Source organism: Entelurus aequoreus, linkage group LG19 (genome assembly GCF_033978785.1).
Source record: "Entelurus aequoreus isolate RoL-2023_Sb linkage group LG19, RoL_Eaeq_v1.1, whole genome shotgun sequence".
Classification (NCBI taxonomy): domain Eukaryota; kingdom Metazoa; phylum Chordata; class Actinopteri; order Syngnathiformes; family Syngnathidae; genus Entelurus; species Entelurus aequoreus.
The window spans coordinates 52,102,117-52,117,288 of record NC_084749.1 but is presented as its reverse complement, the minus strand read 5'-3'; the positions used below and the strand labels follow the sequence as shown (position 1 = coordinate 52,117,288).

At 39.9% G+C, this 15,172-nt stretch overlaps 1 protein-coding gene across 1 annotated transcript in view; it reads left to right on the top strand.

Moving 5' to 3' along the window:
• Positions 1-15,172, top strand: part of LOC133634981 (adhesion G protein-coupled receptor L4-like) — a gene marked incomplete at its 5' end in the record, with an annotated part of 44,257 nt that overhangs the window by 23,850 nt on the left and 5,235 nt on the right. Inside the window, 5 exons of the mRNA XM_062027641.1 lie at positions 2,200-2,379; positions 2,503-2,706; positions 4,029-4,249; positions 7,535-7,601; positions 7,661-7,752. Coding sequence (XP_061883625.1) covers positions 2,200-2,379; positions 2,503-2,706; positions 4,029-4,249; positions 7,535-7,601; positions 7,661-7,752 — 764 coding nt within the window. The remainder of the gene's footprint in view (positions 1-2,199; positions 2,380-2,502; positions 2,707-4,028; positions 4,250-7,534; positions 7,602-7,660; positions 7,753-15,172) is intronic.

The window sequence follows — 15,172 nt, the reverse complement described above, 5'->3', positions numbered from 1 at the left end:
AGAGACCACCCCCCATTCTCAGCACATTCTACAGAGGCACTATAGAGACCTTCCCCCATTCTCAGCACATTCTACAGAGGCACTATAGAGACCACCCCCCATTCTCAGCACATTCTACAGAGGCACTATAGAGACCACCCCCCATTCTCAGCACATTCTACAGAGGCACTATAGAGACCTCCCCATATTCTCAGCACATTCTACAGAGGCACTATAGAGACCACCCCCCATTCTCAGCACATTCTACAGTGGCACTATAGAGACCACCCCCCATTCTCAGCACATTCTACAGAGGCACTATAGAGACCTCCCCCCATTCTCAGCACATTCTACAGAGGCACTATAGAGACCACCCCCCATTCTCAGCACATTCTACAGAGGCACTATAGAGACCACCCCCCATTCTCAGCACATTCTACAGAGGCACTATAGAGACCTCCCCCCATTATCAGCACATTCTACAGAGGCACTATAGAGACCACCCCCCATTCTCAGCACATTCTACAGAGGCACTATAGAGACCTCCCCCCATTCTCAGCACATTCTACAGAGGCACTATAGAGACCACCCCCCATTCTCAGCACATTCTACAGAGGCACTATAGAGACCACCCCCCATTCTCAGCACATTCTACAGAGGCACTATAGAGACCACCCCCCATTATCAGCACATTCTACAGAGGCACTATAGAGAGCCTGCTGACCAACAACATTTCTGTCTGGACTGGAGCCTGCAATGCCTCGGACTGGAAGTCTCTCCAGAGAGGAAAAGATCATCAGGACTCCTCTTCCTCCTATACAGGAGATGGCAAAAAGCCGCTGCCTGACCAGGGCTCAGAAAATCTGCAGAGACTCCTCCCACCCCCACCAAGGACTGTTTTCACTGCTGGACTCTAGAAAGAGGTTCCGCAGCCTCCGAAGCAGAACCTCCAGGTTTTGTAACAGCTTTTTCCCTCAAGCCGTAAGACTCTTGAACGCATCATAATTAAATTATCCCCTCAACTCCCCCCAAAATGGATTAACTCGCTGGAATAAAAAAGACAATATAACATACATCCATAAACGTGGACGCATGTGGAAATGTGCAATATATTTATCTGTACAGTAATCTATTTATTTATTTATATATGCACCTTATTGCTTATTTATCCTGCACTACCATGAGCTAATGTAACAACATTTTGTTCTTATCTGTACTGTAAAGTTCAAATTTGAATGACAATAAAAAAGGAAGTTACAGTCTAAGTCTAAGTCTATAACTTGGTATGTGACACTTGTTAACTGCTAGCATGCAAATGTTAGCATACTAACATTAACATGATAACTTTTTAGCTAACTTTATTTTTTTTCTCTAATTACACAGCAATTTACCTTACAGTCGTAAAACTTGGTATGTGACATATGGTAACTGATAGAATGCTAACGTTAGCTTGCTAACAGGCTAACATTAGCATGAAAATTTTTGAGCAACACTTGCAATTGTTTACTCCAGAGTCATATAACTTGGTACGTGACACTTGTTAACTTTTAGCATGCTAGCAAGTTAATATTAGCATGCTAACTTTTTTGCTTATTTTTCACTTTTTTCTCTATTTCAGCAGCCATACACATTACAGCCACGTTACTTGACGTGTGAGACATGTTAACTGTTAGCATGCCATCTTTAGCACATATGCTACGTGTTAGCATATTAATGTTTCAGGCTAGCTCTGTAGCTCATTTTGTATAGTTACACCTAAAACACACAGCTTCGGACACTCCGAACCATCTTAAAAGTACGGCGGCTTCCGACGACCACTGGCCAGAAGTCCATGGCACAGATAGCAGGCCCATCAACATTTCCGCAGGAATATTTAAATTTTCGTTATTGAACAATTTTGTTCCCATTAATTTCTTTTGGTACAAAACTTGCATTAAATTAAAATCAAATTTGATTGAGAAAGTACAAAAATGGTTTCACATGACTTCAAAAAGTTCTAAAAGTGTTCAAAATAAAATCCTGCTTGTGGCCTCAAGTTATCCAGGTCCTGTCTGCGTGGCCCATATCAAAACCCACTAATCGATTAATGGCATTATTGAAGAAGTTAAGAAATAATCAATCATAATAATCAGTTTATGATTATTTTCCGGAGTCACTTTGATCAGTTTCTGCCCGTTCCATTTGACAACATCAGTCCATGCCTTTTGTTGTCCTGTAAAGCCCATCGACACCGACGCTGACGTGACCAAGTGCGTCTTCTGGGACTACGAGACTGAGAGTCTGCGGGGTCGCTGGGCGACACGCGGCTGCAGGACGGTGCACGTCAGCAGCAACGCCACCACCTGCACCTGCAGCCACCTCACACACTTTGCTGTCCTCATGTCGTCCGGGCGAGCCAACGTGAGAGTTCCTCGCTTTGATGTTGAACACCAAGTATCTTTGATAACGCATCGACGCGTGACAGCTGTTAATGCAACACGTCCACTAGAAACCATGACTGAATATATACTCTCCGACACTCAGTTGGCGGCCCACCAGACAGTCCTGACCCGCATCAGCCAGCTGGGGATGATCATCTCCATCATCTGCCTGTCAATGTGCATCTTCACCTTCTGGTTCTTCAGCGGGATCCAGAGCACCAGAACCACCATTCACAAGAACCTGTGCTGCAGTCTTTTCATGGCCGAGTTCATCTTCTTGGTGGGGATCAACATGAACACACACAAGGTAACCCTGGACTCTTATTAGAACTCTACCTTTAGAAGGAAACAGTCCACCCAGATCCTTTTGGTCTAAATGATGACAGGTGACTAGAATTGAAGTTGAACAATTTACTCTACAAACAGGAGTACCGTATTTTCTGGACTATAAGCCGCACTTACTAAATTTTAGAAGGACTTTTTCCCCATATATTAGTCGCACTGCACTATAAGTTGTGAAACAAGTTATTTACACAAAGTGTTTATTTACATACCTTAATTGTTTCCAAACGGTGTCTGTAACACGGCAGTAAAACGGCTGATCAAACAAAACATAAGTCATGTTCATACTCAATAACTCCACGGTGACGTTTTGGTGAATTTACTGAGGAATTTGTGAAAGTGAAACAATACAAAAAGAATGTCATTGTAAGTTAATAATACTAACAGACACTCATAAACGTGTTAGCCTATTAGGTAATGCTAACAATGCTAGCTTGATTACATTACGATAACACGTACAAATATGCATGAAAACACTCCTACATACATCACACATGGGATTTTTTAATAAGTAAGACTTGTTTTAGTTATATTGTAAAACTTAGTAGGAACGCTATAGCTGGCTAGTAGACACAATTGCACTTCTACTTCCGGCTGAAAGCTCAGTCTATGCAAAAAGGCACCTGCAGTGAGCGAAGTCGTCCAAAAGATGGTGCAATAACACACATATTCAGTGTATTTGTTTTTGGTTTTTTGTAACTATTTGCATTATGGCTGGCAGCAAAGAAAAATCCATATATAATAATCGCATCGTTTTATAAGCCACAAGAAAAAAAGTAGCAGCCTATAGTCTGGAATTTACGGTAACTGTTGCAGTTAGTTAGTCAGTTAGTTAGTGTGTTAGCTAAATGCCTTAAAAGGTTATGGACACATTATGATGAAACGTTCAGGAAAGGTCAGAATTGGGGCTGATTCGGATCATCGCCTGGATTCAGGACTTTTATTAGTCTTTGTCTTTGCACATTAGATGTATACGAGTTGTAAAAGGATCTGTAAAATGTTGCATTATTTTGGACGACATTAAAGATTGTTTTCTTATTTTTGTTTTAGGAACGTTAACCTTATGACAAAATCCCAAGTATATTTAGGGACACATTGTTTATATTATTATTTGTATTGTTCAAAATGCTTCAACTGGTTGTTTTTTTTCTATCACTTGTATGTCCTCGTTATAAAGATATCGCCCGAGTTTTACGGCTGCAGGGAACGTGGGGGACAAACGTGAAAACCAACATTTAGGTTTTTGAGTTTTTGCAGGTCAATCATTTGTTCTTTGTTCCCCGGCAGCTCTTCTGCTCCGTTATTGCGGGTCTCCTGCACTATTTCTTCTTGGCAGCCTTTGCCTGGATGTGCATCGAGGGCATCCATCTCTACTTAATCGTGGTGGGCGTCATCTACAACAAGGGCTTCTTGCACCGTAACTTCTACGTCTTCGGCTACGGAAGCCCGGCCGTGGTGGTCGCCATCTCCGCCACGCTGGGCTCCAAGTATTACGGCACTGATAAAATGTGAGCGCTCCTATACATATATTTGTTTCTTCATGACATGACGCACACAGCTTAGCTTCAATAACAAGTGCAGTAGCAGTTGTGTGCAAGGAGAAGAGGAAGTCATGTGAGAACATTTCAAAATAAGACCAAGCAATTTGGAAGTGGAAGAACAGACTTCAAATGAACAAACGATGAATATAGAATGGCACTTCTACTTCAGGTTGATTCCGAAATTCCCAAAGATAATGTTGATTATACAACGTTTTCACTAGAGATGTCCGACAATATCGGCCGATAAATGCGTTAAAATGTAATATCGGAAATTATCGGTATCGTTTTTTTTACTATCAGTATCATTTTGTTTTTTTTTGTTTGTTTTTTTTTGTTTTTTTATTAAATCCACATAAAAAACACAAGATACACTTACAATTAGTGCACCAAGCCAAAAAACCTCCCTCCCCCATTTACACTCATTCACACTAAAGGGTTGTTTCTTTCTGTTATTAATATTCTGCTTCCTACATTATATATCAATATATATCAATACAGTCTGCAAGGGATACAGTCCGTAAGCACACATGATTGTGCGTGCTGCTGCTCCACTAATAGTACTAACCTTTAACACTTCATTTTACAAATTTTCATGAATTACTAGTTTCTATGTAACTGTTTTTATATTGTTTTACTTTCTTTTTTATTCAAGAAAATGTTTTTAATTTATTTATCTTATTTTTTTTTATTCATTTTTTTAAAAAGTACCTTATCTTCACCATACCTGGTTGTCCAAATTAGGCATAATAATGTGTTAATTCCACCACTGTGTATATCGGTTGATATCGGTATCGGTTGATATCGGTATCGGTAATTAAAGAGTTGGACAATATTGGCATATCGGATATCGGCAAAAAGCCATTATCGGACATCCCTAGTTTTCACTTCTGATACGATACCAGCATTGAAGCTTTGAGTTTTTTTCCGATAAGGATATTGATCGGATACGATCTCAGCGTGAATCATTAGGGGTGCACAAAAAATCTATTCAAATCCGATTCAGCATTCTTATTCATTCCGATTCTAAATGGATTCATAATTTTGCAAAACAATAAATACATCCGGTAGGAGGCCACGGGGAAGACCCAGGACACGTTGGGAAGACTATGTCTCCCGGCTGGCCTGGGAACGCCTCGGGATCCCCCGGGAGGAGCTGGACCAAGTGGCTGGGGAGAGGGAAGTCTGGGTTTCCCTGCTTAGGCTGCTGCCCCCGCAACCCGACCTCGGATAAGCGGAGGAAGATGGATGGATGGATAAATACATTTAAAAAAAGATTGATTGACTTTCTTTTTTTTTTTTTTAACTACAATACATTTGTTTAAAAACGTTTTTAGGACATCTCCATGCAACCTAAAAAAGTTTCTCACCTTTTTTGAAAAATGTTGATTATAGTTATTATTCCAAATAATACATTGCAAGAATCTGTTTGAATCAAGAATCCATTCTGAATTGAATCGTCACTCAGGAATCTGAATGTGTTTGAATGTGAGCCCAAAGATTCACAGCGCTTGGAATCGTTCATACTTGAAATGAGTCAAACAGAGAGCAATGGTTGGTGGGAAAACCTATTTATTATTTACCATTTGAAATGGACTTATGCGGTCTTTAAATTGAATAGCTGCTAGCTCATAGTAGCCTATAGCCAAGCATGTTTACCTTTTGTAAATGACTTTAGTAAAAAATAAGAAATTGTAAATATTTTTTGGAGAACATCAAGCATGGGTTACGAGTCGTTTTAGAATTGATTCAAACCGATTCTCGTAACGTACAATAATAATTAATTATCTTACAAAAATAGAAAAAATGTGTTGTTGTTTTTTTGTTTATTTAATTTTTTTTTGGGGGGGGTTAAATCGATACATAAAAATTCTGGATTATTAATTTATATATAATGAAAAATTTTAAAAATTATTGCGATTCGGAAGTGAATAGTTTTTTTTCATGCACCCCTAGTTAACTGCCTCTCCAGCTTTGCACAAGTAAACAAGCTGCAGGACTGCTCGTATCGCACATGATATCACACACAAGTAAACACGCTGCAAGACTGCTTGTATCGCACAAGATATCACACACAAGTAAACACGCTGCAGGACTGCTTGTATCGCACATGATATCATACACAAGTAAACACAATACAGGGCGGCTTGTATCGCACATGATATCACACACAATTAAACATGCTGCATGACTGCTGGTATCGCACATGATATGACACAAGTAAACACGATGCAAGACTGCTTGTATCACACATGATATCACACACAAGTAAACACTCTGCAGGACTGCTTGTATCGCACATGATATGACACACAAGTCCACACTCTGCAGGACTGCTTGTATCGCACATGATATGACACACAAGTTAACACGCTGCAGGACTGCTTGTATTGCACATGATATCACACACAAGTAAACACGATACAGGGCGGCTTGTATCACACTTGATATTGTAGCGCTCTGGTCGCATCGAGGTGCGGTGGTGTTCTCCCAAGGATGCAGACGGGCTCGGACACAGCTTGCAGGTAGAAAAATGATTTATTCTGGAACTAACTCAGACAGGAAAAAAACAAAAACGACTAGCATGGGAGCTAGCAAGCAAAAAAATAGCATAGCCTGAAAGCTAGCAGGAAACAAAGAGGTCGATACTTGTTGCATACGAGCAAATTAGGAAGCCAGGCAGAGTGCTGCCCGGGCGAAGACTAAATAGCCCTCTGATTAGTGCCCGGACAACAGGTGAGCATCTCGAACACTAACCAGAGGCAGCTGAGCATAATCTGCCGTCATGGCAACAGAAACAAAACAGGGTGCTGAAAACACATGTGACTTGAAAACGAAAAACTATGATATCACACACAAGTAAACTGCAGCACTGCTTGTATTGCACATGATATCACACACAAGTAAACACGCTGCAGGACGGCTTGTATCGCACATGATATCACACACAAGTAAACACTGCAGGACTGCTTGTATCACACATGATATCACACCTTTTCCATTTTTTTGTTTTAATGATATATAATATCAATAACATATTGGGACACCCTTATTATTTTCTAGTCCAAAAGTCATTTTTCAGCAGATTCAGATAGTATAGTATACTTTAGTATAGTATAGTAAAGTATTCAATATAGTGTAGGATGTCTGCATGATGAGTTTGTATGAATTATTCTCATGTTTTGAATTAGTTTTTGAGTTTCAGCAATAAAAGAGAAACGAAACCAGCAAATGAAGTTTGATTTTTTTTTTCAGGTGTTGGCTGAGCACGGAAAATCATTTTATTTGGAGTTTCATCGGTCCCGCCTGTTTGATCATCCTGGTAAGCAACACAAGCATCAGATTGATGTGTTGAAGTGTGATGAGACTGTTCTCCCTCAGGTAAATCTCCTGGCCTTTGCAGTGATCATCTACAAGGTGTATCGACACACGCAGGTGAAAAAGCCTGAAATCAGCCACTATGAGAACATCAGGTAGGATTATGAAGATGACATCATCATTACCAGCAGCGTCCTCTGCAGTGGACATTTGTGAACATGCATAACAGATATATGCATATCTTTCTTTTTTTTCTAGAATGTGTAACTGTGACAAAAGATTAAAAACAAATAAATGTGTACTGCAGAGGATGCCATTTTATGCAGAAGAAACACTTGACTCCGCCCATTTCTGTATTTTAATCACAGCCATGTGAAATAATACAGAAAATAAATGTTGATACACAACAAGACTTCAAAATCTGACCAAGACCAAATCATTCAAACTAAAGCATTTTTCTCCCCCATAAAAAATACATACAGACACCCAGAGTAATTTGAGCTTTTTGTAGAAAACAATGCAAAATACATCAAAATGAAACTTTTACACATCATTGATTCTGTTCTTTTTGGAATTCAGTCATGTATCTCACCTTCTTTATCAAAGTGCTGGCACTCACAACTTACTTTGGCCCATCCATGGTGGATTATTTTGCATTATTGTATTGTATTGTAAATGTTTATTTCGGACATGTTTGCATAAAAATGCAGAAACAGCAACAACAACAACTACGATATCCAGTAGGAATGGCGTGCGAACGATGGGTGTATTCCTGAAAATTCCGGGAAAACCGGGAATTTGGGGAAGTGGAAAACATGTTTTGCCTTCGATAGCCTAACTTAGAATTTGTCCATTCATTTGAATGGGAATTTCCTGGAAATTTGGGAATTTCAGGAATTTTTTAAAAATATTGATACTAGCACAATTGTCCGCAATGATATGAATTGGTTGGTGTTGGAATTGTTTTAATCATTTGAAATCTGTGGACGTAGTAACTGTTTGAAGTGAAAATGGGTATTTCAGAATTCCTGGAATTTTAGGAAAACCAGGATTTTTTTTTTAAATGATTGAAATTGGCACAATCTTCCGAGATGATATGATTGGGTTGGTGTTGGAATTTTTTGAATCGGTTGAGAAATGTTGACTTAGTAACACTTTGAATTAAGAATTGGTATTTTGGAATTCCTGGAATTTAGGGTTAGGAAATGTATTTGTACAAAGAAAAATTGGGATGTTTTGTTGTCCCAACTAAGAGGAATGTTTTGATGATGGAATGGTTGGAATTTGTTGAACAATATGGACTGTGAAAACGTTGGGACAAGAGTTGAACATAGGGATTTGGAAAACCGGGAATTCTGGAAATTCTTGGAATATTTTTGAACTTGGAAAATTGTAATTTGATTGTTCAAAGTGAGTGGAAAGTGTTGAAAGTGGTATGGTTCAAATCGGGTAAGAAATGTGGGATAGTGATTGTCAATGGCGATACAATACCTGAAAATTCTGGGGAAACCGGGAATTTGGGTAAATGGAAAACATCTTTTACATTTTCTATCCAGGGTGAGTAGTGTGTGTGGATGGTTGAAAGGTCTGAATGGGGCAACAAAAAAATGATGCAAACATTTAAGAAATGTGGTCATTGTTGCACTTTGAAGATGTCCATTCATTTGAATTGACATTTCCTGGAAATTTGGGAATTTCAGGAAAATATTGATATTATCACAAATGTCCTTGATAATATAAATTGGTTGGTGTTGGAATTGTTTTAATCAATTTGAATTGAGAATGGGTAGGTTAACCCTAACCCTAATTGCTGGAATTTTGGGAGAACTAGGATTTTTTTTAAATGATTGAAACTAGCACAATTTTCCTAGATGATATGAATGGGTTGGTATCTGAATTTTTTTAATCAGTTGAGAAATGTTGACGTAGTAACACTTATAGTATTTTGGAATTCCTGGAAGGGGGGATTTCATGGAAAACTTTGGTATTTCAGGAACTTTTGAAAATATGGATACTAGCACAATTGTCCTAGATGATAAAAATGGGTTGGTGTTGGAATATTTTGAATCGGTTAAAAAATGTGGACATACTAACACTTTGATATGAGACTGGGTATTTTGGAATTCCTGGAATTTCGAGAAAGCAAAGTATTTGTACGAAGGAAACATTGGGACATTGTGTTGTCCCAACAACAAGGAATGTTTTGATGGTGGAATGATTGGAATTTGTTGAAAAAATATGGACTGTGAAAATGTTGGGACAAGAGGTGAAAATAGGGCTATGGAAAACCAGTAATTCTGGAAATTCCTGAAATATTTTTGAACTGAAGGTAGTTTGATTGTTCAAGGTGAGTGGAAGGTGTTGAAAGTGGAACGGTTCAAATCAGATGAGAAACTTGAAATATGCAGATGTTTGTATATTGCCAATTCATTGTGAGTGGGGGAAATTCATGGAAATTCTGGGAAAACGGGGAATTTGGGGAAATGGAAAACATGTTTTGCCTTTGATATATCAGAAGAGTAGTGTGTGTGAATGGTTGAAAGGTCGGAATCGGGTAAAAAAAAAAGCTGCAACATGTTGACCATTTAGGGCATTGTAGAACTATGGATATGTCCGTTCATTTGAGTGGGAATTTCCTGGAAATTTGGAGGTTTCAGAAAAACCAAAAATGTTTGAACATATTGATATTAGCACAATTGTCCTAGATGATATGTATGGATTGCCGTTGGAATTTTTTTTTTTCCGGTTGAAAACCATTGACGTAGTAACAGTTTGAATTAAGAAATGGTATTTCGGATTTCCTGGAATTTCGGGAAAATTGGGAATTTGTGTCAAAAAAAAAAAAAAATGTTTTGTTGTACCTACCAAGAGGAAGGTTTTGAAAGTGGAATGGTTGGAGTTGTTTGAAAAATGTGTACTGTGAAAACTTTCCAGAGAGGTGAAAATAGGGCTTTGGAACACCGGGAATTCTGGGAGATCCTGGAATTTTAGAATCGAGTGAGAATCATGCAAGTTTGAAAGATGACCCAAAATGTAACGGAAACCCTGGAATTTTGGGTAATCATGGCCATTTTGGGGGAAAAGTTACAATGTTTACAGTTGAACATTCTTACTCCTTTGAAAGGGAGTAGGAAGAAGCAGAACTTATTTAATCATGTCCTTGTATTTACTAGAAAACACCATTTTTTTCACTTGTTCAATCTTTAACAATACATAAATAAATAAATATCTATTATTTCATCTTTTTTTTTACATAAAAGAAAAATTCTATTAGAGAAGTCAGTGTATAGCTTGTACAGTAGCTGTATTTGGTCATATCCTAGTTTTATTATGATAGTATTGTTGTTTTGGATCGGTGGTTCTCAAACTCTTTTCACCAAGTTCTCCCCTCAGAAAACACAGAAGCAGGGGCGGATTAAGAAATTTTGGCCCCCTGGGCCTGACATGGTCTTGGCCCCTCAACCCCCCGCGCGTGTGGGCGCACACACACGCACGCACTATGCAAGAAATACTGTATACTGTGAACAGACATGCACACTGTACTGTACAGAAGAGTGCACATACTGCACACACACTATTAGGTATACCACACAGACACTGACAAGCACAGGTTTCACACAGACACAGGGGGAGGGGATAAATGGCCTAAAAATAAACATTTTTGAAAATGATTACGCCCACTTCAGTGATGGTGCATTGGGTCATTTGAGAGATATTATGTATTGGAAGTTGGTAGCTATCATGAAATAAACCCCCCAACCCACCCAAAAAACTAAATCGGACATGATTTTTGCCCCCTTTTCCTCCCTTCTATCATTAAAAATAAAATAATATCTTAGGAAAACACATTGGCATAATGGCAGCTGTGCAGCAAATTGAGGCTCAAAGTCTGTATCTATTTGTGGTTAAGCTTGAGGAGAAGGAGAAAGGTAAAATGATAACATGCATCGGAGAGCACCACAAAGAAAGGTGTAGGCCAGTTCATGGTACAAGGGCTGCATGCAGGTCAAGATAGCCCATTTCCAAGAATGCTATAGTGGCTGGACAGGCACTGGACATGTCCTGAACTCAGTGTCAGACGTGGCTGCCGAATACTTGGATGAAGTGAAGCAGCTGACAGATCTCATGCTGCCCCATCTGAAGACTGTCCTGGCCAGGCAGAGGATGGATGAGGAGACCTTCCCAATGGACCCTGTCAGTGAACAGGCTAGTAACATTGATGGCACCCCTGTGCACAACATTGGGATGGAGAGACAATGTGGCAAGGTGGACTACAAACTGAAGAAGTTGGGCACACTGAACGCAGTCAATAGGTCAATAATTTTACAGAAGAGCCAGGAGCTTCAGAGGTTTCAAGGCAGCAGCACAAGCAAAAAGGGAGGTTGAACTCAACTGGAGTAAATTCATGAAGGCAAAATTCGAGAGTAGGGCAGATGAGAAACAAGAGATGGCTCAAAGAAAGGAGAGTAAGAGACTAGACATGCTGGACACACTGAAATCTTTTGATGGCCCCTTCACGATAGTGGGGAAGTTGAAAAGTTCCTTGTGGATGAAAGTCTGCACAAGAATGCAAAGCTGCAGAGAATGAAGCTTGAGGTTCAGTTTGCCAGAGAAAGCACCAAGCTTCTGCCTAAAGTCAATCCTATCTTCACAATCCAGGTGACACTTCCCAGAAATGGCAAAAGTGCAATTCTCCAAGTCATAATGGATACTTAGAATTTTATGGTGGTGGTAAGTATTCATGAAAACAGGTAGCCTAACATTAGTGAATGGGTGAATTCTGGAAATAACCTAAAAATCTTACACAGTGCACCTTTAAGCAAGGGGTTTCTTTCGTGCTTTCAATTTTGCAAAATCATCCACCACATCATTGAAGTCCAACTCTCTTGTCAGCTCACTCTCAATTGCCATTAGAGATAACGCATTTAATCTTTTCTGAGTCATTCTTGTGCGCAGCTCATTTTTTACTCTTGACAAAAGAGAGAATGAGCGTTCTCCCTCACAGTTACTGACCGGTAGAGTGAGAAAAATCTGTAGCGCAATGTATGTATTAGGAAACGTAGGCTGTAGTCCAAAATGTATTATTGTTTTGAGCAGTCCTGAAGGGGTCCTCTCCTCATCAGTGTTGTTGAGCTGTATAAAAGATTTGAACTGTATAAGCTCCTGTCCAAGACTTTCATTGAGGTCAGATGGGTATGATTCAGTGAGAATCTTGGCCTTGTGAAGGACTGAAGCATTGGACTCTGTATCCAAAGAGAAAAGGACACTGAACAAATTGTTCAGATGTTTGTAGGCCTCCAGACGGTGATTAAGGCTTGAACTCAGTTGATCAATAGAGGCAATAAATGTCTCTATTTGAAACAGTTGCCTTCCCTCAAGCACAACATCTGGGGATGCTGATTCATCAGCAAACTTTTTACGTTTCCTCGTCCGTTCAGCCCTGTAAGATGGGGTGCCACCCAACATGTTTAAGGCTTTCTGCTCAAAATGATCAAATAGATCTCTTTGGGAGAGAACAAAGGTGCGCAGAGATTCCAGCAATCTAACTGCTGTACCAAGGTCCATGTCTGCTTTTTGAAGTTGCAGACTTGTGGCCTGAAATCTGGACAGAACAGTGTCCCAAAAGCCTGCCATGAAGGCCATCTCAAGTGAATCCAGCTTCCGCACTAGACTGTCAGCTTCAGTTCGTGTGTCTCGTTTCTCTGTGTCATCAGTGGAAATAACCTGTAGTGCTGCTTTTATTTTACTGTAGTTCTGCCACAGTGCTTTGGTAGATTCTGCACGGCAACTCCAACGCGTGTTGGATAAAGCTTTAAGTGTGAGATCTATGTTGGAATTGCCAAATACCCTGTCCCATCGGTGTGTGGATGCAGTTGTGAAGTTGTAAATAGACTGAATCAAGTCAAAATACTTAGAGACTTCATTTCCACATCTGTCAATGCTGTTGACTCCCACCAAATTCAAAGAGTGAGCTGCACATGGAATATAGTGTATTAATGGGTTGCTTTTCTTTAAGTGAGCCTGCAACCCATTATACCTCCCTGACATGTTGCTGGCATTATCATAAGCCTGCCCCCTGCAATTTGACAGCTCTAACCCTAGATTTTCCAACACAGACATGACACAGTTAGCCAAACTTTCACCTGTATGGCTAGTAATGGGCTCAAAACCCACAAAGCGTTCAACAACACTGCCCTCTTTGCTAACAAAACGGAATATGAATGTCAATTGGTCCACATGAGATAAATCTGGGGTTGAATCCACAATGATAGAGTAGTATTTGCTTGCTTGCAGTTCATCTGCTATAGCCTGTTTGGTTTTTGCACCCATCAATTCAATGAATTCCTCACAAATGGTGGAGGACAGATATGAGGTATTACCTCGACCCATCTGCCCAAACTTTCTGATGTGATCCTTTAGAAAGGGATCAAATTCAGCCAGGACCTCCAGAATACCAAGGTAGTTCCCATTGAGAGGAGACCCTAACGATTCATTTTTACCCCTAAATGCAAGGCCCCTTTCTGCAAGGAATTTAATGACTGCAACAACTCTTTGTAACACCTGCCTCCAATAGCTGCTCTCTGCCTGAAACTGTTTGAACAGGTCTGCATCAACTGTGGCACCTTTGGCGCGGTTCAAGACTGCTTGCATGCAGGTTATGTGCTCAGCACTTCGCTCATGTTCACCAAATCTTTCTGAGTGTTTCCAATCACAATAGCCTGTCACAAAAGAATGCGTTTTTGGGGAAAACAGTTTGCATGCAAAGCAGTAAACATTACCAGTAGAGGGAGAGTACATCAGCCACTCTCTTTGTACTCGTTGTCCATTGGGCAAGTGTGAAGTAAAATGTTCATTGTTTAGGCATCGGGTTTTGCCTCCTAGCCCACTGTTCCTCACAGAAGCTGGATAATGGCTGTGACGGTTGTGAAATGATTTTGCACCTCTTTGAATAAGAACTTCCTTCATTGACTCAGTGAGGGTCTCAGCCCATTTAGCGGGATCACTAGGTAGAGTTGTCACTGTAGATGGTGTTGAAGAAAGATTCAGCTCATTTTCTATGCTGTCCAGAGGTGCAGTGACCTCACATTCATCCGAGCAACTGGCTACTGCTGAATTGGTTGAATCATAAGCATCAGAAGCATTTGGTTCAGTGTCTACACTTGTAGTGGTCTCAGGATCTTGGGAGCTACATGCTAGCTCAGGTGCATTGCTAACCTTAGCTGAATTTGCAGTAGCATTTATAGAATTGCTTTCAGCAGATGTCTTTGTACTGAAGAAGCTGGAGATATTTGGAACACTCTCAAGTAAAACTGATTCCTTTTTTTTCTTTTCTTGCTGAATTTTTTTTCTAGCTCCTCCACTTAAACGTTTATGATCCATATTTCCCTTCTTTCTTTGCACATTGGCTCTTTGCCTATCACAACAGATAAACCAACTATGTGTGTGTGTGTGTGTGTGTGTGTGTGTGTGTGTGTGTGTGTGTGTGTGTGTGTGTGTGTGTGTGTGTGTGAGTTTGTTTGTGTGTTTATGATCGGTGCTGCTTCCTTCAAGTGTGTGAGGTGATTTAGAAAACTA